Genomic DNA, 23487 nt, shown 5'->3' with positions numbered 1-23487 from the left:
CCATACAGCACGGAAACAGGCTCGCGGCCCAGCTCTTTCATGCCAACCTAGGTGCCCCATTTATACTAGTCCCATTTGCCTGCATTTGGTCCATTTGGATTGGACCAATTTATGAAGCTGTCCGTGTCTTTTAGATGTTGTTATTGTACCTGCCTCAACCACCTACTTTGGCAGCTCATTCCCACCACCTTCTGTGTGAAAATGTTGCTTCTCAGGTTCCTATTAAATCTTTCCAGTCACTTTAAACCTATGTCCCCGGGTTCTTGAATCCTGTCGATTCCCCTCATGAGCAAAATTAGAGCACATGGTGTTGGGGGTAGGGTGTTGACATGGATAGAGAATTGGTTGGCAGACAGGAAGCAAAGAGTAGGATTAAACTGGTCCTTTTCAGAATGGCAGGCAGTGGCGAGTGGGGTGCCGCAAGGCTCGGTGTTGGGGCCACAACTGTTTACCATATATATTAATGATTTGGATGAAGGAATTAGAAGTAACACTAGCAAGTTTGCAGATGACAAAAAGCTGGGAGGCAGTGTGAACTGCGAAGAGGATGTTAGGAGGTTGCAGCGTGGGTAGACCTGGGTTCGATCCTGATCAAGGGTGCTGTCTGTATAGAGTTTGTACGCTCTTCCCGTGACCTGCGTGGGTTTTCTCTGGGAACTCCGGTTTCCTCCAACACTCCAAAGACATAGATTTGTAGGTTAGTTGGTAAAATTGTAAATTGTCCCTAGTGTGTGTAGCATAGTGTTAGTGTACGAGGATCGCTGGTCGGGGCGGAAGGGGTCAAAGGGGCGGAAGGGGCCTCCTCCTGCACCTATTTTCTATGTTTCTAACACAATAACCATTACAACATCCACAAGCATTAATGTATCCACCATCTAAAATATTGTTCTTCTCAATTTATATAATGTAACTGCAAAGTTCATCTACCTAAGGCAATCAGCCAACTCACAGATGCTTCTTTGAAATTGTCACTATCCCGCTCATCTATGCATTTCATAATGCAGTATATACTTTATATAACTCTAAGGTCACCTCAGCTCCTGTGCTCCAGGGAAAAAAAGACCCAGCCATCCAGCCTCTCCTTAATGCAAACCCTCCAGACCCAGTAACTTTGTCGACTATAAAAAGGGAAAAGAGATTTGTGAGAATCAGTTCCTTAATCTTGCTGACGTTGAAAGCAAGATTGTTATTCTGTTCTCCTTCTGTGCTCCGACTCATTCGCTATTCACCCTATGACAGCGGTATCATCGGTAAATTTAAAGACAACAACAGAACTGTGTCTGGCTACGTAGTCATGGGCAATGTGCGAGTAGAGCAGTGGACTGAGCACACAGCCTTGAGCAGCACTTGTGCTGATGGCTATCACGGATGAAGTGGTGTTGCCAATTTGTACTGACTGGTTTGCCGATGAGGAGGTAGAGGATTCAGTGGCATAGGGCTGAGCAGAGGTCTAGTTCCCCGAGCATGATGACTGGTTTGAAGGGGATGATGGTGTTGAACGTCGAGCTCCAGCCCATGAACAACAGCCTGACGTAGGTGTCTTTTTGTCCAAGTTGGCCAGTGCACAGTAAAGAGTTAGTGAGGCAATATCTACCATTGATCTATTGTGGTGGTAAACACATTGTAGTGGGTCCAAGTCCTTGCTTAAGGAATTGATATGTGTCATAACCAACCTTTCGAGGCACTTCATCACCATAGACATGCCACCAATTGAGAATTATTGACACACATCTCTTGGGCACTTTTATTGTTGATGCCCTTTTAAAACAGTTTGGACAGTTACCTATTTACCTTTTTAAATGTTAAACTGTTAAATGTACCTATTTACCAGTTACCTATTAGTAGGTTATGAATTTATTGCATTGCAATTATTATATGCCTGTGTTTATGGACCTGTTAAGCTGCAGCAAGTAAGAATTTCTTTGTTGGTTCATATGACAATAGACAATAGACAATAGGTGCAGGAGTAGGCCATTCAGTCCTTCGAGCCAGCACCGCCATTCAATGCGATCATGGCTGATCACTCTCAATCAGTACCCCGTTCCTGCCTTCTCCCCATACCCCCTCACTCCGCTATCCACAAGAGCTCTATCCAGCTCTCTCTTGAAAGCATCCAACGAACTGGCCTCCACTGCCTTCTGAGGCAGAGAATTCCACACCTTCACCACTCTCTGACTGAAAAAGTTCTTCCTCATTTCCGTTCTAAATGGCCTACCCCTTATTCTTAAACTGTGGCCCCTTGTTCTGGACTCCCCCAACATTGGGAACATGTTTCCTGCCTCTAATGTGTCCAATCCCCTAATTATCTTATATGTTTCAATAAGATCCCCCCTCATCCTTCTAAATTCCAGTGTATATAAGCCTAATTGCTCCAGCCTTTCAACATACGACAGTCCCGCCATTCCGGGCCCTCAATAGCAAGAATATCCTTCCTCAAATTTGGAGACCAAAACTGCACACAGTACTCCAGGTGCGGTCTCACCAGGGCCCGGTACAACTGTAGAAGGACCTCTTTGCTCCTATACTCAACTCCTCTTGTTACGAAGGCCAACATTCCATTGGCTTTCTTCACTGCCTGCTGTACCTGCATGCCTCCTTTCAGTGACTGATGCACTAGGACACCCAGATCTCGTTGAACATCCCCTCTTCCTAACTTGACACCATTCAGATAATAATCTGCCTTTCTATTCTTACTTCCAAAGTGAATAACCTCACACTTATCTACATTAAACTGCATCTGCCATGTATCCGCCCACTCACACAACCTGTCCAAGTCACCCTGCAGCCTTATTGCATCTTCCTCACAATTCATACTACCCCCCAGCTTAGTATCATCTGCAAATTTGCTAATGGTACTTTTAATCCCTTCATCTGTCATTAATGTATATCGTAAATAGCTGGGGTCCCAGCACCGAACCTTGCGGTACCCCACTGGTCACTGCCTGCCATTCCGAAAGGGACCCATTTATCCCCACTCTTTGCTTTCTGTCTGTCAACCAATTTTCTATCCATGTCAGTACCCTACCCCCAATACCATGTGCTCTAATTTTGCCCACTAATCTCCTATGTGGGACCTTGTCGAAGGCTTTCTGAAAGTCGAGGTACACCACATCCACCGACTCTCCCCTGTCAATTTTCCTAGTTACATCCTCAAAAAATTCCAGTAGATTTGTCATGCATGATTTCCCCTTCGTAAATCCATGCTGACTCGGAATGATCCTGTTACTGCTATCCAAATGCTCAGCAATTTCGTCTTTTATAATTGACTCCAGCATCTTCCCCACCACTGATGTCAGACTAACTGGTCTATAATTACCCGTTTTCTCTCTCCCTCCTTTCTTAAAAAGTGGTCTACTATAGACCAAGCATACATTTGCCCTAACCTCCTATTCCTATTCTCAGTAGAATATGGCATTAAGATTAATCCAGAGATTTCAACCCTTGAGTTGAAGGGTGTTGTTTTTAAAAAAATCTCTTACCTACCTCCTGATATTCACTCTGCAGGACCTGGGAATTTTCTGCAACTGTACACTTACATTTTTGACCCTGGTACCCAGGAAGCAATATATCATCCTAATATCTTGTTTTCAGTCACAGAACTTCTTCACTCTAACGAGTCTCCTATCACGATACTACCCCTGTCTCTATTCTTTGCGCCAGAGACCTGGGTGCTGCTTTTGTTCTTCTCCCAAAGGCCATTCTCCTGACACTCCAAACAGTATCCAAAATGGTGTACGCATTATTGAAGGAACGTCCTGCACAATCCTGCACTCAACGCCTATTACTCTGCTTTTCTTGGTGTCACCTAAACCACGTGTCTCCTGCACCTTAAGTGTGACCAGCTCACTGAAACTCCCATTGATGATGCACTCACCATCACAGATGCTCTTTAATGAGTACAACTACAGCTCCAGCCACTGAGGTCAGTCTTGAGCAGCAGCTGCACACATTTCCCATTCTGAAAGTTTCTTCAATCTCCCACATCCTGCAGGAGAAGGACATGACTGCCCACCCTGACTACAACAAGGCAAATGAAGAAAATTCAAAAGACCGTGGCTGATCACTGCTCGTCCGCGAGACAAAGCCTCGATACTTATTACTCAAACTCAGCACTTGGAACCCAAACACAACCACTATCACAAAGGCCACTCTGTTAGAGGCCATCTTCTTTTTATTTGATTCTCTGGGCCATGTCTGCCAGAAAAGGACTGCTTTTTTAAAGCAGTCGCACGCCTCTTCTTTACCACTTCGTCGTCACTTGAGAAACTAATAAGCTCGTACCTGAACAGCTGCTTACAAACTAGAATTACGTACCAACAGAAAATGGCAATTTAAAAATGATCAAATCTTAAAATGATCAGATCTTAAATCAAGTTTTTCCTTAAAATAGTTGTCAAATTTATAAGAAAATACACAAGACTAAACATGGCACTATTTGAACAAGCCAATTCAAGCACCAAACAATATACATTTGCAGATGTAACAAAACCAACTAGGACTAATATCAGGATATCTCGAGAGTAGGGCATTGGGTAAGCAGGGAAGACTAGAAGGGCAATTAAAAGAAAAATTAGGAAAGCTAACCCTAAAGGGATAAATTATTGGAAGTATGCATAACAAGATAACAAGATAACAGTCTCCACACTGACCAGCTGAAAAGTGCCCACATTTATTTCAAATTTTTGCAAATTCGTTTCAGGATAGTTTTGTTTACTCTCTTCTGACCTTATTCATTGTTTTCATAACTATCTCCGGATTATTAAGCAATGATTAGCAATACGCCAACTTGGGTTTACAGGAGTAGGCCGGCATGGTTCAAGAGGGCCAGTCTAATATCAGCTAATTGGACACAGCCGTTACTTATTTGGCTATAGCCTCAGCTCAATAACACAGAGGTTTGGCCTCTCTGCCAGCAAGGGGAATCAGAGCGGCATCCAAGAGGGGCACATGTCCAATTCCCCTTGTACAGAATTGGAGCATGTCCAATTCCCCTTGTACAGAATTAACTCAACAACTGAGCATCCATTGCCCTCGGATACACAACCTTAGGCAGGAAGAAATTGCTCTTCTCAGCCCCAATTAGCTGTCTCTTTAGCCTGTAGTTCTTGACTATCCAGCTAGAGGAAAGAGTCCCCTAGCAACAATCAAACCACTTTACTAAAATGAGAACCATTTCAAGATTACCTCTATCTTCTGAATGTCAGAGTACAGAGGCCAAGTTTAATCTCCTTTATAAGAGAAGCCTTTCATCGCAGGAATCATTCCAATGAATCTAATCTACACTCACTCCGAAGTATATCCTTTGTTGGTTATGTTGACTATGTTAGTTAGTTGTCATAATGAGGAAGGGTTAGTTAGCAGTCTAATGAGGAAGGGTTAGTTAGCAGTCTTGATGTGCGTGGCCCCTTGGGCAAGAGTGACCATAATATGGTTGAGTTCTTCATTAGGATGGAGTGTGACTTAGTTAATTCAGAAACAACGGTTCTGAACTTAAAGAAAGGTAACTTTGAGGGCATGAGATGTGAATTGGCCAAGATAGACTGGCAATTGATTCTTAAAGGGTTGACGGTGGATATGCAATGGAAGGCATTTAAAGACCGCATGGATGAACTACAACAATTGTTCATCCCAGTTTGGCAAAAGAATAAATCAGGGAAGGTAGTGCATCCGTGGCTAACAAGGGAGATTAGGGATAGTATCAAAACAAAAGATGAAGCGTACAAATTAGCAAGAAAAAGCTAAGAGGACTGGGAGAAATTCAGAGTCCAGCAGAGGAAGACAAAGGGCTTAATTAGGAAAGGGAAAATAGATTATGAAAGAAAACTGGCAGGGAACATAAAAACTGACTGCAAAAGCTTTTATAGATATGTGAGGAGAAAAAGATTAGTTAAAACAAATGTAGGTCCCTTGCAGTCAGAAACAGGTGAATTGATCATGGGGAACAAGGACATGGCAGACCAATTGAATAACTACTTTGGTTCTGTCTTCACTAAGGAAGACATAAATAATCTGCCGGAAATAGCAGGGGACCGGGGGTCAAATGAGATGGAGGAACTGAGTGAAATCCAGGTTAGTCGGGAAGTGGTGTTAGGTAAATTGAATGGATTAAAGGCCGATAAATCCCCAGGGCCAGATAGGCTGCATCCCAGAGTGCTTAAGGAGGTAGCCCCAGAAATAGAGGATGCATTAGTGATAATTTTTCAAAACTCTTTAGATTCTGAAGTAGTTCCTGAGGATTGGAGGGTAGCTAATGTAACCCCACTTTTCAAAAAGGGAGGGAGAGAGAAAACGGGGAATTACAGACCAGTTAGTCTAACATCGGTAGTGGGGAAAATGCTAGAGTCAGTTATTAAAGATGGGATAGCAGCACATTTGGAAAGTGGTGAAATCATTGGACAAAGTCAGCATGGATTTATGAAAGGTAAATCATGTCTGACGAATCTTATAGAATTTTTCGAGGATGTAACTAGTAGAGTGGATAAGGGAGAACCAGTGGATGTGTTATATCTGGACTTCCAGAAGGCTTTCGACAAGGTCCCACATAAGAGATTAGTATGCAAACTTAAAGCACACGGTATTGTGGGTTCAGTATTGATGTGGATAGAGAACTGGCTGGCAGACAGGAAGCAAAGAGTAGGAATAAACGGGTCCTTTACAGAATGGCAGGCAGTGACTAGTGGGGTACCGCAAGGCTCAGTGCTGGGACCCCAGCTATTTACAATATATATTAATGATTTGGACGAGGGAATTGAATGCAACATCTCCAAGTTTGCGGATGACACGAAGCTGGGGGGCAATGTTAGCTGTGAGGTGGATGCTAGGAGGCTGCAACGTGACTTGGATAGGTTAGGTGAGTGGGCAAATGCATGGCAGATGCAGTATAATGTGGATAAATGTGAGGTTATCCACTTTGGTGGCAAGAACAGGAAAGCAGAGTATTACCTGGATGGTGGCCGATTAGAAGGGGAGATGCAACGAGACCTGGGTGTCGTGGCACACCAGTCATTGAAAGTAGGCATGCTGGTGCAGCAGGCAGTGAAGAAAGCGAATGGTATGTTGGCATTCATAGTATGGGGATTTGAGTATAGGAGCAGGGAGGTTCTGCTGCAGTTGTACAGGGCATTGGTGAGACCACACCTGGAGTATTGCGTACAGTTTTGGTCTCCTAATCTGAGGAAAGACATTCTTGCCATAGAGGGAGTACAGAGAAGGTTCACCAGATTGATTCCTGGGATGGCAGGACTTTCATATGAAGAAAGACTGGATAGACTCGGCTTGTACTCACTGGAATTTAGAAGATTGAGGGGGGATCTTATAGAAACTTACAAAATTCTTAGGGGGTTGGACAGGCTAGATGCAGGAAGATTGTTCCAGATGTTGGGGAGGTCGAGAACAAGGGGTCACAGTTTAAGGATAAGGGGGAAGTCTTTTAGGACCGAGATGAGAGTTTTTTTCACACAGAGAGTGGTGAATCTGTGGAATTCTCTGCTACAGAAGGTAGTTGAGGCCAGTTCATTGGCTATATTCAAGAGGGAGTTAGATGTGGCCCTTGTGGCTAAAGGGATCAGGGGGTATGGAGAGAAGGCAGGTACGGGATACTGAGTTGGATGATCAGCCATGATCATATTGCATGGCGGTGCAGGCTCGAAGGGCCGAATGGCCTACTCCTGCACCTATTTTCTATGTTTCTATGTTTCTAAACTCAGTACTCCAGATGAGATATCAACGTTTTGCACAATCTTAGCAAGAAATACTTTGTATTCCAATAAATCTGCAATGAAGGCCAAAGTATCATATGCCTTTCTTTTTTGCTTATTTTATGTTCACGTTTGCTTCGAGTCCCATTGGCCAGCCCACCAAGATTTCCTCATGCACCAATATTTAGTAATATTGATCAACATTTAATACTATTATCTATTCATTATATTTAACATTTTCTCACTTGCTACCTTTTTGTCCATTCTTCCAAGTTACATAGGTCACTTTGTGATCTCCTTGTAGCTCACTTTTCCTTCCAGTTTTGTAACATCCAAGTCGTTAATATAAAATTGTGGAAAGCTAGTGGCCCAGTGGTAATCTCTTAAACATTCCGCAAGTAACTGCAAATCAATATGAAAGGGAGGAATTTAGGTCGCTCCTTAACCCAATCCTCTATAATTGCAGTGAAGTTATCCCCAACCAATAAGCTCATCTGTTAAAAAGGTATCAATCACAAATGGTACTGTATCAAATATCTTCAAGATAAAAATTAACTAAAACATATAAAGATAGATATCTATCCTAGTCCTGATTAGGTATATTCAGGAACTCTGAGATGCTGGAGAGAAATTGGAGGAACCATGGCAGAGATATACAAATCATCATTAGACAGGGATGAGGTACTAGAAGGGCTAGAGGGTGCCTCTATTTAAGGACTGCAGATAAACCTGGGAACAGTAAGTCTAGCATCTGTGAAAGGAAAGTAACTGGAGAGGATTCTGTGGGATGAGGTGTACATGCATTTCAACAGACGGGGATTGTACCACAATCTCGCACACATAGCTTTGTGTGAGGTGGATCATGACTCAAGAATTTGATTTGAGATTTAGAAGAAACTAGACCAAGTGGACCCGTTGGGCCCAAACCTCTCCTGCATTGGTGCAGCACCCTCTCCTCCCCCCCTCCCCCTCAACCCCCGTTATCCTCCCTTCTCCCCCTCCTTCTCCTTCCCCCTCCCTCCCTAGGAGATTTAAACTTTAAAATGTGAATAACTAAAAATATAACACCGATTTCAATTAAACTTCTTCCATTAGCACCAAAGGGACAACAGTGAGTAAGGTGGGCCTAAAATTGTCGCGCTATCGTGTACCGTTTTGGCTGTAGTTCAGGAACAAACAAACAAACGAGAGTTTTAGTATATAGATAATCCTGAAGATTGACAAGGGCAAGGCTGTGAACATAGTCTATATGGATTTCAACAAAATTGTGGATAAGGGTTCTGCATGGTGGGACACTCTGGAAGGTTAGGTCGCGTGGGGTCGAGGGAGGGCAAGCTAACTGGATATAGAATTGGCTTAATGATAGAAGAAAGATTGATGGTGGAAGGTTGTTCTTCAAACTGGAGGCCTGTGACCAGTGGTGTGCCTCAGGGATCAGTGCTGGGCCCACTGCTGTTTGTCATATATACCAAAGACTTGGATGAGAATGTACAAGGCATGATAGCAGATGACACTAAAATAGGTGGTATTGTAGACAGTGAAGATGGTTATCACGAATTGCAGTGGGATCTTGATCAGCTAGGCAAGTTGGCCAATGAACAGCAAATGGAGTTTTAAAGTGTGAGGTATTGCTTTTTGGGAAGTCAAACCAGGGCAATACCTTCATCGTGAAAGGTAGTGCACTGGGGAGTGCTGTAGAGCAGAGGATCTAGGAATACATAGTTGCAGATAGATAGGATGGTGAAAAAGGCTTTTGACACACTGGCCTTCATCAATCAGAGAATTGAGTATAGATGTTGGGGCATTATGTAACAGTGGTACAAGATGCTAGTGAGACCGCACTTGGCTTAATGTGTTCAGTTTTTGTCACGATGCAAACGGAAAGATGCCATTAAGCTGAAAAGAGTTTAGAGAAGATTGACAAGATGTGATGGGACTCAAAAGATTGAGCTGAAGGGAGAGATGTGGCCAGCTGGGACTTTATTTCTTTGATGCAGGAGGCAGGGGGGTGATCTTCGAGCTGTATAAAATTATATAGGGAATAGATAGGGTGAATGCACAAAGACTTTTTCCCCAGGGATAGAAATTCTAGAACTAGATGGCATAGGTTTAAGTTGAAAGTGGAAAGATTTAATAGGAACCTGAGTGGCAACACTCCCACACAAAGGGTGGTGGGTATGTGGAATGAACTGCCAGAGGAAGTTGTTGTAGCAGTTGCAATAACAACATTTAAAATTACATTTGAGCAGAACATGCAGAGGAAAGGTTTAAAGGTATATGGACCAAACACACGAAAATGGGACTTGCTTGAGTGAGGCATCGTGGTCAGCATGGACAAATTGGACCAAAGGGCCCGTTTCCTTACAGTATGATCCTCTGACTATCTCCCCTTATTCTACACTTAGATACAGCCTACAAAATCATTGATGGGTCAAACACAGTTCGTAGATCAGAAATAGACACAAAATGCTGGAGTAACTCAACGGGACAGGCAGCATCTCAAGATAGAAGGAATGGATGAAGTTTCAGTCGAGACCCTTCTTCAGACCGAGAGTCATGGGAGAGGGAGACACAGAGATAAGGAAGAGTAAAGTGTGAAAATGAAACATCAAAGCAGATGTAGTTTAAAAAAATGTAGAATAGATCATTGTTAGCTAGGGGAAGGTGATAATGAAGCACAGAGAGATAAAATTTAATCAGGGGGACAGTCAGACTCGTCGGAGAACAAGAATGGGGAAGGAATGGAGAGAGGGAAAGCAAGGGTTGCTTGATGTTAGAGGAGTCAATATTCATACCGCAGGGGTGTAAGCTGCCCAAGCGAAATATGAGGTGCTGTTCCTCCAATTTGCGCTAGGCCTCACTCTGGTGATCGTCCAGATCACGTCAGGGTCACCAATATGGCGAGTCGGAAACTTGTTCGTTGTAGAAGAAGTTTATTGCGAAAGCAATATTCGAATACAAAGGTTAAACAACAAGGTAACGGACAACCATCAAAAACTCACTGTCTTCTTCTTCGAAGACTTCTCTGAACTACTCTTTTCGGGCGCCAAAAGCGCACATGACATTGCTGTCCAATCAGCGATGTCACTCTCTGGACCAATCCCTATGGTCGCGCCCACACGTGACCTTTCCGGCCAATCTGAGGGTTCGACGACCAGGACCACTCTCTATGGTCGCTACATGACCCCCCCCCCCCCCCAGAACCCGAGGTACGGAACCTAGTAGGGAGCCGGATTTCGCGACCAGAACGAGTAAGGAGAGGAGCAGCCTGAACCACAGGAGCCTGGGATTCCGTGCTTGGTGGAACAGCCTGAGCGGGGGGTTCTGGACTGATCGGGACTGTTGGAGGCCGGCCTCTCCTAGGTGGTTGGCCGACCAGGACTGGTTGGTCCGGATCCAAGTGTGCAGGTTTCAGCCTGGACACCGAGACGAGCTCACTCCTGCCGCCCACGTCTAAGGTGAAGGTAGCCGTCCCCTTACGCAAAACCCGGAACGGCCCTTCGTAGACCTTCTGCAGCGGGGCACGATGGGAATCTTTTCGCAAAAACACAAACTCACAGTCCTTCAGTGAAGGTGGTTCGTGTACCATGGGACACCCATGACGTGAAGTCGGAACTGGGGCCAGGGAACCTACCCGTGCCCGGAGTGAAGCTAAAACTGATGGGACTGGAGGCAGCTGGTCGGGGGGGTCCGGAAGCAAATCCCCGGGTATTCTAAGTGGCGAGCCATATACTAGCTCCGCGGACGAAGTACCGAGATCTTGCTTAGGAGCAGTCCGGATGCCCAGAAGGACCCAGGGGAGTTGGTCCACCCAGTCCGGGCCTTCAAGCCTCGCACTGAGGGACGCTTTAAGTTGACGGTGGAACCGCTCTACAAGTCCATTTGCCTGGGGGTGGTATGCAGTAGTGGGTTGTAACTTGGAACCGTACAGCTCTGCGAGCGCGGCCCAGAGGGACGAAGTGAACTGCGGCCCCTTGTCAGTGGTAATAACTTCCGTGACCCCGAAACATGCTACCCAATGGAGGGCCAAAGTCCTGGCACAAGAGGCTGCCGAGATATCAGACAATGGGAAAGCCTCTGGCCACCGGGTGAACCGATCCACCACCGTGAGGAGATGGGTGTAGCCCCGGGAGGAAGGCAAGGGCCCGACTAAATCCACGTGGATGTGGAAAAAACGAATTGCTGGGACCTCGAACTCCTGTACGGGGGGCTGGACATGTCGCTGGACTTTAGCGGTCTGGCAGGGAACGCAGGAACGGGCCCAACCAGCTACCTGTCTGCGCAGGCCATGCCAGACAAACCGAGCGGCTACTAACGCAGAGGTGGAGCGTATGGACGGGTGCGCCAGCCCGTGAATGGCATCGAAAACCCGGCGCTAAAGGGAGGGCGGCACTACTGGCCTGGGACGGGGAAGGGAAACATCGCACCAGACTTTTGTGCCTTCCGACCCGCAGGCTAACTGAGCCAACTTCAACCCCGAAGTGGTGGACTGGTATGCCGAAGCGGTATCCGCCAGAAGCTGCGCTTCCGCAAGCTCCTGGGGATCCACCTCGCAGTCCACCGCCGAAATGGGGGAACAAGCAGGCCTAGACAGGGCGTCAGCAACGGCATTAAGCTTACCCGCGACATGACGGACATCGGTGGTAAATTCGGAGATGGCAGTCAGGTGCCGCTGCTGGCGGGCCGACCATGGGTCAGACAATTTGAAAAATGCAAATGTTAATGGTTTATGGTCCGTAAAGGCCACAAATGGGCGGCCTTCAAGGAAATACCTGAAATGATGAACAGCTAAATAGAGGGCCAGAAGCTCTCGGTCAAATGCGCTATACTTTAGCTCAGCCGAATTCAGTTGCCGACTGAAAAACGCCAAAGGCTGCCAAAGGCCACCGACCTGCTGCTCCAAAACACCACCCACCGCCACGTCAGACGCATCAACCGTCAGGGCCGTGGGGGCGGAGGGGCTCGGGTGGACCAGCATGGTGGCGTCTGCCAAGGCTGCCTTAGCTGCTGTAAAAGCCGACTCTGCGGCCGGGGACCATATCAACTCTACCGGTTTACCCGCAAGGCACTGGAAGAGCGGGCGCATGACCTGCGCAGCTGCTGGAACGAACCTATGGTAGAAGTTAACCATACCTACGAACTCCTGCAGGCCTTTCACTGTGGTGGGCCTGGCAAATGCCCGGATAGCCTCCACCTTCGCGGGCAAAGGGGTGGCGCCGGCAGGGGTGATTCTGTGCACTAAAAAATCGAGAGAAGGAAGGCCGAATTGACACTTGGAGGGTTGGATAATGAGCCCGTGGTCTTGGAGCCTCTGGAACACAGTCCACAAGTGGACCTGGTGTTCCTGCACCAGGGGCTGGCGACCAGGATGCCGTCCAAATAAATAAACACAAAGGGTAAACCCCGACCCACACGGTCCATCAGTCGCTGGAAAGCCTGTGCCGCGTTCTTTAAACCGAAAGGCATGCGCAACCATTCGAACAACCCGAACGGAGTGATCGTGGCAGTTTTTTGTATGTCCTCCGGCCGCACAGGAATTTGGTGGTATCCTCGCACCAAATCGATCTTGGAGAAAACCACCGCCCCTTCCAGCCCAGATGAAAAGTCCTGCAGGTGCGGTATGGGGTAGCGATCAGCCGTGGTGACAGCATTGAGACGCCGATAATCGCCACATGGTCTCCACCCCCCAGATGCTTTGGAGACCATATGCAACGGCGAGGCCCACGGGCTGTCGGACTGACGGACAATGCCCATTTCCTCCATTTTCCTGAATTCCGCCCGCGCCACCACCAGTTTGTCTGGCGGTAGTCTCCTGGCCCGAGCGAAAACGGGAGGCCCCTCGGTGCGAATGTGGTAGACCACGCCATGCTTGGCCGAAAGGGCGTCAAAACGCTGGATGAGCAGCTCTGGAAACTCCGCCAGGACCTCAGCATACGAGTCGGGGGCCGCGACAACGGCCTGGACAGTAGGGCTGAGCGGGGAGGCGATTGTCGGAGCGACGGGCTCCTCGCTGGCGGAGGGTCGGAGGCCGTTACCGCGGACATCAGGGACCAGTGAAAAGGCCCAGAGAAAATCTGCGCCTAGGATCGCTTGTCTGACGTCTGCTACGATGAATGGCCATTCGTACGTGCGGAGGCCTAACACAAGGGACATCTTCCGCGTACCGAACGTGCGAATGGGGCTGCCATTAACCGCGATGAGGGTGGGACCTGTCTTACCCGATCTGGTCTCGAGGTCGGTCGGCGGCACTATACTGACGATGGCTCCCGTGTCCACCAAAAATTCTGTGTCCGTGAATCGATCTCGGACGTAGAGGCGTCGGTTCTGGCCAATCGCAACTGCCCCTATGTACGATCGGCCGAGGCATTTCCCGCGAAAGTACAAGGTGAGCAGCAGTTGCGGAATTCTCTACCCCATCGTAGGTGATAATAGCACCAGCCGCGCTTGTGCGGATCTTTTTGGCGGGCTTTTGGAGAACTGGCGGGAGACGCGGCGCCATCTTGATGTCGCTGTGGCGTGGTCACTGATGTCGAGACCTTGTTGATCGAACCGCTTCCCTTCGATTTGGCCGCTATGAGCGCATCCGCTTTTTCTGCATATGCTTCGGGGTCCTTAAAAGAACAATCCGTGAGCAGGAGTCTGACATCTTCGGGAAGCTTCTCTCGGAATGCCTGCTCAAACATGAGGCAATCCGTATGCTCACCGGCTAGCATCATCATCTCGGCCATGAGAACGGACGGCAGTCGATCTCCGAGATCCGGTAGGTGCAGAAGTTTTTTAGCGCGATCATGCCTATGGAACCCGAAGGTTCGTAGTAACAATGTCTTCATTGCCTCGTACTTGCTTTCCGCAGGCGGATTAACGATGAACCGCATCACGCGTGTGGTCGTCTCCGGTGATAGAGCGCTGACGAGATAGTAATACTTTGTCGCGTCGGCCGATATGTTTCTTAAATGAAACTGGGCTTCGGTGTGGACAAACCAAGATTGCGGTTGATGTGTCCAAAACGACGGAAGGTGAACGCTTATTGCGCTTAACTCCGGTGTGCCAGGCGCAGCATCCAACAACGGGGCGTCGTGTTCCTGCATGGTCGGTGATCGTCCAGATCACGTCAGGGTCACCAATATGGCGAGTCCGGAAACTTGTTCGTTGTAGAAGAAGTTTATTGCGAAAGCAATATTCGAATACAAAGGTTAAACAACATGGTAACGGACAACCATCAAAAACTCACTGTCTTCTTCGAAGACTTCTCTGAACTACTCTTTTCGGGCGCCAAAAGCGCACATGACATCGCTGTCCAATCAGCGATGTCGCTCTCTGGACCAATCCCTATGGTCGCGCCCACACGTGACCTTTCCGGCCAATCTGAGGGTTCGACGACCAGGACCACTCTCTATGGTCGCTACAACATATCCATATGCCTATCCAAAAGTCTTGTAAATGCCATTGAAGTACCTGCTTCAACCACCACCCCTGGCAGTGTGCTCCAGGCACTCACCACCCTCTGCATTAAAAAAAACTTGCTCCGCACATCTCCTTTAAATTTTAAAGTTTTGTCCTCAAATTTTTTATTTTATGATACTGCGAAAAAGATTCTGACTGTGTACCCTGTCTATGTCTCTCATAACCTTATCTACTTCTATCAGGTCTCCCTGCTATCCGTAGCATTCCAAAGAAAACAATTGAAGTCTGTCCAACTTCTCTCTGTAGCTAATATCACCTATGCCAGGCATCATTCTGGTGCCACAGACGCCTGTGGAGGCCGTCAATAGATATTTTTAAGGCGGAGATTGACAGATTCTTGATTAGTAAGGGAGTCAGGGATTATGGGGCGAAGGCAGTAGAATGGGGTTGAGAGGGAAAAATAGATTAGCCATGATTGAACGTCGGAGTAGACTTGATGGCCTATTTCTGCTCCTAGAACTTATGAACTTCCTATGTACTTTTCCAAACCCTTCACATCTTCCTATAATGGGGCGACCGGAACTGCACACAATACTCCAAATGCGGCCCAACCAAAATTCTTACAAAGTGGCATCATGACTTTCTGACTCTTATATTCAATGTCCCGACTTATCAAAGCAAGCATACCATATGCCTTCTTTGCAGACTATCAACTTGTGTTGCAACTTTCAGGGTGTTATGGAATTTGGGAACAATATGTGTTTCACAACGCAAATTGTATACAACACAATTTCATTCAGGAACCAGAGAACCCCTTAAAAGTTACTTTGGAAATTGACAAGCAAAAACAAAAGTTGTTATGGATTCACACATTTGGGGGGGGTCTGTGGGAATTTCTGTTGCCATGAAGCCACCTGCAGTAATCAGGCACTATTGTATCTCAAGATCACAACCACAGGTGACCATTGAAGTTGACAAGCAACTGCTTCTATTGAGTCTGAAGAAGGGTCTCGACCCGAAACGTCACCCATTTCTCTCCAGAGATGCAGCCTGTCCTGTTGAGTTACTCCAGCATTTTGTGTCTACCTTCGATTTAAACCAGCAGCTCCAGTTCTTTCCAACACATGTTATGCTTCTATTGACACTTCTTCAAAGATAATCTATAAAACAAGACACTCTTTTGTACTTTTAGCTTGTAAAAACAAAAGTAAATTTATTACAAATGAAAACCCTGCAGAAGAAATAAATGTATTATTTGAGTTAAGCTTTCTAGTCCCTTACACCCCCCCCACCCCCAAATTGACACAATTGCCTTAACAATGTGATTTTCTCTGAGACAATAGTTGAGTACCTAAACCTTATGTTACAGCCGAACTGTCTGAATAAATTTCTAGATTCAAATGATATCAATGAGTATGGAGAGAAAGCAGCAATATGGTATCGAGATAGACGATCAGTCACGATTGTACCGAATAGCATACCATACTCAAAATGACTGAAGGACCAGCCCCTGTTCCTATATGTTTTCAATGTCCAAATATCATACATTTTAGTTAACATTTGTATAAGGCACTACTAAAGTAACTTCCTGTTCATAGAGCAAGTTGCTTGTAAAAGAACCAGCAGACTATCAAATGCACCTTATTTTCCAATATCACTTTGCTATCAGGTGTCAATTCACGTGAATAACAAATGATGGTTGATGTGAGCTGCCTTAATCACTGGTATTTTTCAGTCAGAGAGTGGTGAAGGTGTGGAATTCTCTGCCTCAGAAGGCAGTGGAGGCCAGTTCGTTGGATGCTTTCAAGAGTGAGCTGGATAGAGCTCTTAAGGATAGCGGAGTGAGGGGGTATGGGGAGAAGGCAGGAACGGGGTACTGATTGAGAGTGATCAGCCATGATCGCATTGAATGGCGGTGCTGGCTCGAAGGGCTGAATGGCCTACTCCTCCACCTATTGTCTATTGTCTATTGTCAGCCAGGAAGTCAAAAAACAATTTTATAAGCATTTTACAGAGCATGGATTAAATTTCAATACATATCTAAAAATTAAAATGTTAATTACAAACATTGTATTATGAATATTTATTAAAGTTTATTAGGTAAATTGTTTTTAAAAAGTAACAAAAGTGGGTTTATTCACATCAAAGGGGAATGGTGAGTAGGGTAGGCCTAAAATTGTCGCGCTGTCATGTACCGTTTTGGCTGTGTAGAGGGCATGGTACACACATAAACACAAACAAACTGAGAGTTTTAGTAATATAGAGATTTACCTCATTCATTTATGTGCAACATTTAAAGTATTTTGGAAGTTTATAAATATCCTACATTTGCCTACTTAACGATATCCTTTGACTCCACTGAAGATGGTTGGTAAAACAATATCGACTGTGAAAGAACAGGAGATTATTGACAGCAACTTCTGGATAACCACTTTAACTTTGTATGTGTGAGCTCCCGAAGTTGCTGCCCATTTCAAAATTGATGAGCAGCTTGTTGCCCATACCCATCTTTACACCTCTAGCGTATCTGCACTTTCATTTGGCTCACTGTCTTTTAAAATGTCTCCATTATTCAGAGAATTTAAAAAATATATACATATACTAATAGATTAAACTATAAAGAGAACAAAAGGAAAATAATCAAGGTCATCAACCTAAATCAAATAAATGAGGTTATACGAGCCATAGCTTGAGTAAAGGAAATAAATTGGATGCGTTTCAATATGTAAGCAGAGGAATTAAAAAACTGTCCCCTCAGAATGATATCACTGGCAGTTCTCAATGGAACCACTGACTGGAAACTAGAATGTTTCAGTCCACATGGAACATCAAACAGCACAGCACAATGACTGTGCCAAACATGATGCCACAACAATCTTGTATCTATCTGCTATAACCCATATATCCCTCCATATCCATATGCCTATCCAAAAGTCTCTTAAATGTGTCTGTAGTATCGGTCTCAACTACCAATCCCGGCAGTGTGTTCCAGACACACAATACCCTCTGTGTAAAAAAAGTTGCCCCGGACATCTGATTTAAACTGCACGGCTCTCATACTCAATTTTCCCCTCTCAGCCTAAAACAATGCCCTCTAATATTTGATTTTTCCATCCTGGGAAAAGGGTTCTGATTGTCTACCCTATACATGCCTCTATTAATTTTATATTAGGTCTCCTCACAACCTCCAGCATTCCAGAGAAAGCAATCAAAGTCATCCAACATATCCCGAAAGTTAATCCTCCATAATCCAGGAATCATTCTGATAAACCTCCTCGGCACCTTTTCCAAAGCCTCCCGCATCCTTCCTGTAATGGGGCAGAGCTGCACACAATACTCCAAATGCGGCCTGACCGAAATCCTATAACTTGCATCATGACTTCCTGACTCTTATACTCAATGCCTTAACCTATGAAGGCAAGCATAACATATGCCTTCTTTGCCATTCTATCTACTTGCGTTGGCACTTTCAGGGAGTTATGGACTTGGACCCCAACTCCAGTGTAATAACTAAGAATACACCAGTAGTTTGTTTGTCATCACAAACGGTAGTGCGGCAGTAGAGTTGCAGTCTTATTGCCCCAGGGACCTGGGTTCGATCCCGACTACGGGTGCAGTCTTACAGAGTTTGTACATTCTCCCTGTGATCGTGTGGGCTTTCTCCAGGTGCTCCAACTTCCTCCCACACTCCAAAGACGTACAGGTTTGTAGGTTAATTGGCTTTGGTAAAAATTGTAAATTAAGGGGATCGCTGGTCGGCGCGGACTTAGCAGACCAAAGGGCCTGTTTCCGCACTGTATCTCTAAACTAAACCAATATCTTTCAACAAGCACCTCATTCCTAAGTGAGTTTGAGATGCTTAAAAAAAACCTCAAATTTTGCAACCAAGTTTACCCCTGTTACATACCTTTAGCTCAAAAGGATAGAATCTTTACTCTCAAAAAGATCTCCCTCCAACAAATTGCTGCTAAAACATGTGTAACAGCAAGTATAGAAGAAAGACAACAAATTATGTATAATCTAAGATTAAGCATGATTTATAAAGGAGACTGTAAATGTCCTGGTGATAAATTCAACACTTATGATGCATTTCAAGACCATTAAAGAACTGAGAAACTAATGAGTAGCCAAGCTAGTATGTATTGGCTTGTTGGGTCAAATGGTACATACTATCATCAAAAATAAATCTTGCGCCATGGCATTTAAAACACTGCTAAGAGAACAAAGCAAACATGGGCACAATTCATTCTAGTTCTGTTTCAGTATTTTCAGCACCTGCATTTTTGTTTGCATTTCAATCTGTTTCCTGCATTTTTTTTGCAATTCTATTGGGTTTTTTTTCTTCACAAATTTCACATGACCTGCACTTCCCTTTCTTTCAGATATCCAGCAGATGTTGTTCTGGATTTCTCACTTCCAGCATGGATTGTGCTTTCCTTTGCGTTACACTTTCACCAGGCAGATCAGCTGCTGTTAACAAACCGCCTTCACCCTCTCCATCAATTCCAATGTCAGTCACTCTCTGGGTCTCAACCCCAACACATACGTATCATTTGTTCTTTCCAAGTTCTCCCAACCTTCCCTTTCTCCAACCCTTAGGATGTGCCAGTTTCCTAAACATTCCCACTTCTCATTTAAGAGTCAGCATCCTGTCATAGAGATAGCAACTCCAGTTTCTCCCTCTACTGATGCTGCTGCGAAACTTCTGGTATTTTTTAATTTCAGATTCACAGCATCTCAGTTGTGTGCCATTGGCACAATCCGAATGGGGGGGGGAAAAAACTGTACCGTTTGAAAAAAAAAAAGAAATGCAAGATGCTAGAAACATTCAACTGGACAAGCAGCATCTGCAGAGAGAGAGAGAGAGAGAGAGGGGAGATGTAGTTAACAATGTTAGATGGCTGACTGTTCATCAGAACCCAAACTGTACTCGGCAGACCAAATGTGTGGGAAGGAACTAAGTGCAGATGCTGGTTTGCACTGAAGATAGACACAAGATAGGAGATAGACGGGCAGCATCTGTGTGGAAAGAAGCCATGGAATGGGTGACGCTTCAGGTCCAGAGTCTAGATCAGACCCTCCCTCAGACTGAAGTTGAGACCTCTCTCTCTCTCTCTCTCTCTTTCCTTTAAAATGCTAATACAATTTGGGGAGTTTACCCACCATCAGAGTTTGTCCTGGTGAGTCAAGTGTGAGAGGAGTCAGAGAGACTGGTTAAAGGCTCCTGTCAGACATGTCTCGCTCTCTCTCCTCTCTCTCTCTCTCTTCGAGTTGAAGAGACCGTTGGAAAGATGGCGCCCCCGGTGCTCGCGCTGGCCGCCGCCGCCGCCGCGCACGCGCACGCGCGCCGCCGCACTCTCCCGCCGCCCGCACGGAGGCGGCTTGTAGCAAGCCGCGCATTTACAGTCGTGCAATCAGTCACCACAAACAGCAACACACACACCTTCATGCCTTCCGAAATTAAACATACATATCCATATATACACACACACACACACACACACATATACATATATGCATATATACATACATGGATTGCAACGCAACATTCCTTTGATTTATTTATTTATGTATACATATACACATGTACATATATAAATCACATGAATGTTGCATTGCAATCCAAAACCACAACTATAGTATAATTTGGTTCAGACCCTTCTGGTCTGAAGAAGGGTCTCGACCCGAAACGTCACCCATTCATTTTCTTCAGAGATGCTGCTGAGTTACTCCAGCTTTTTGTGTCTATGTTCGGTTTAAACCAGCATCTGCAGTTCCTTCCTACACAGTATAATCAATCTTTTGTCATCCTGGGGCATCCAGCCTTGACTGCCCAAGGGAATAAAGCCAACCTTAAAACGTCCAACTCTTGCCTTTCCTTTTAAATTCAACGACCCATTAGATGTGTTGTGAAATTCATATCAAGGCTACTTGAAGTATGTACGCGCTGATGTCTATTCATACTGCAACATAAAGCTCGCTTCAACTGCGCTCGTCACAGTTAAATGGCATTTCACCCGCTGTCATGTATCGATCTCGCTTATAGTATCAATGGTTTGATGTTTTCTTTACGCTTGCAATGTACAGGTACCGTTTCTGCTTCTGTTCTCGGCTAATACTTGATGGATAACTGTACTCCAGTTACAATTTTTCTGAAACAGAAAAAAAAAATCCTCGGGCTCGCTTTATCTAAGGAATATCAAAACATTAATAAAGGAAAAGTGTCACTGGGAAATTGCAGCTGGGAATGCATTATCCGTCAAACAGGAATGATACTTCCTGTTTGAAGTATTCTGACACGAGAAATGACAGCCGCGATTTGTTGAAACTAGTAGCGGCAGAATCTAAATTATCCCGCAGTTGATCTTGAGTAATCAATCACAAGGACAGATACGCCTTCTTATTTCATTCATCCAAGTGCATTCATGAATTCATGAAGAATGATTTAAATTGCTAAAGTACGTAAATCACAGGAGTGTACGTAAATGACACCTTCGAACGAGAAGGCTTTAAAGTAGCGGAAAAGTAAAGGCCACGAGTTCAGTTACTAAAAATATCACGGATTAGAGATTAACTGAATCGATTTATCAGAATACTGTCCTAAATACCGGGATGCCACAGATGGTACCGAATATTATACCAGTTTCACTGGAGCAATGCTTTGCTTTACTTCTGAAAAGAACACAATGCACTTGCAAACAGTCCTCTTCGCGCTTAAACAAAATGTTCAATATTTTGAAATGTTTCACATTCATTGGCGGCGTCTTCAAATTTTGACAGAAATAACACTCGTTCGAGTTATTTCGTCACATATTTAAACTGTAAATATCCACCGCCCTTGTGCAAAAACACCGGGAGCACAAAATATCGGTATTTGCGTTTCTGGATACTTAGAATAGAAGATATTTAGTCATTCCCACCGAGTATTTGGGCAGCTAAGAACACCAAAAGATACTACATCCTTTTGCTTAGAACTAAAATAATGGCTAGTCTTTATTTTAAAACACTGTGCAATTGAATTATATTTTGTAATTGATTTAAGCAATTCCGATTAAAAAAAAAACATTATTTAAAATCACTATATTCCGAGAAGGTATTTGAGTCGATATTAATTAAAAGGATTTGTATTTATAATCCACTGCCAAATAAACAGCTGGAGACGTATAATAAAACCCAGTAGCTTCACTTTCTGTAGCCGTTTCCAAATGTCAATAAAGTGAGAGCAATGATCAGTCATATGATCACTCGATTCCTTGTAAAAAAAAAAATTGGAAATACATTAAAATCATCCGATTGCAAAAGATCGTTAAGAGCAAGAGCTTAGGTTTCGACAGAGACTTGATTTAAATCAGTACCTATTCAACTTAAATCAGCACATTTTACTCCGTCCCTGCGTATTTACTTTCTATCCGCTTCAGCATACACAATCTAGTTTGCCTCATGCTTAGTATTCTAATGAATATTGAAGGAAGCCCAGTCCTAACGTTGATAACAGTGTCTGTTATTCTTATAATATAGAATATTTATACTTCGAATTTTAACTTCCACCAATACCACGCCGGCAAAATTCAGTTCATAGCTTAGAATAACGGGTTACACTTGGCAAATGTAATCACACTGGATAAAGAAACCGGCACGGAGTATCATGCAATCTTACTTTTCTTGTTTTAAGTCCTCTTTAATTGATGCTAGAGGCGTATAATTGGCGCTCTGCAAACGGCAAGTGGCCAGATGCCGCTGGTGTTCCTCTTTGAGAGAAGCATTTTCCTTCCACAGCTCGGCCACTTGCTGCTCCAGCTCCTCGATGCGCTTCTTCTGGTTCTCCAACAACTCTTGCTGAGTCTCGATTATTTTATTCAGCTCTTTGAGGTATTCCACGGCTCGGTTCGGGTTCTCCGCTGCGCCTTCCATGGCGAACATACATGCAGTGCATAAGTTCGTTTGCCCGCGGGGAAACGAATCACGGTCGTTCCTTAATACAGAGGTAAACACAAATCGCCTTTTCCTAGCTGCCTTCCGCCATTGTTTGTATTGCACTGAGTGAATGAGTGAACGTGTGGCCGCCGCCGCATGCCGTCCAGCTGAGCTCAATGTTCATCACACGTACAAGCCCGACGTGATTTCACCAGCTAGCTGTACTTAATTGAGGGAACTCGACTTAAAAAGGCAAGTCCCAGCATCATTTCACATCGTGCGTTTTAAACGCCCCCTTTAAAGGGCAAAACATAAAGGGAAATAATGCCAAAGAGGATATTTAGAGGAAGGAGTAAAGCTACTTTAACTTAAAATAGTGACTCTGTGGGTCCCACCAAATCATGCTGTTGAGGTGAAGAATGATCAAAGCAATGCTCGGATGGTGGAAAAAAAAACCCCACAGCATCAGAAT

The 23487-nt window shown here is 44.9% G+C and overlaps 1 protein-coding gene across 4 annotated transcripts in view; it reads right to left on the bottom strand.

Moving 5' to 3' along the window:
* The window catches only part of iqsec1b (IQ motif and Sec7 domain ArfGEF 1b), a 381341-nt gene extending 358103 nt beyond the window's left edge, over window positions 1–23238 (bottom strand). For 3 of the 4 annotated variants that reach the window (XM_078413939.1, XM_078413940.1, XM_078413945.1), the window contains exon 1: window positions 22759–23237. In XM_078413939.1, coding sequence (XP_078270065.1) covers window positions 22759–23021 — 263 coding nt within the window. In that variant the 5' untranslated portion in view covers window positions 23022–23237. Of the gene's footprint in view, window positions 1–22758 lie in introns of all 4 variants that reach the window. The other variant, XR_013548356.1, reaches the window with a different exon arrangement.
* Window positions 23239–23487: the final 249 nt, after the last annotated feature.

The sequence above is a fragment of the Rhinoraja longicauda genome, chromosome 17 (assembly GCF_053455715.1).
Source record: "Rhinoraja longicauda isolate Sanriku21f chromosome 17, sRhiLon1.1, whole genome shotgun sequence".
Lineage (NCBI taxonomy): Eukaryota > Metazoa > Chordata > Chondrichthyes > Rajiformes > Arhynchobatidae > Rhinoraja > Rhinoraja longicauda.
Note: the sequence above shows the minus strand (reverse complement) of the source record. Positions and strands in the feature narration are given on the sequence as shown.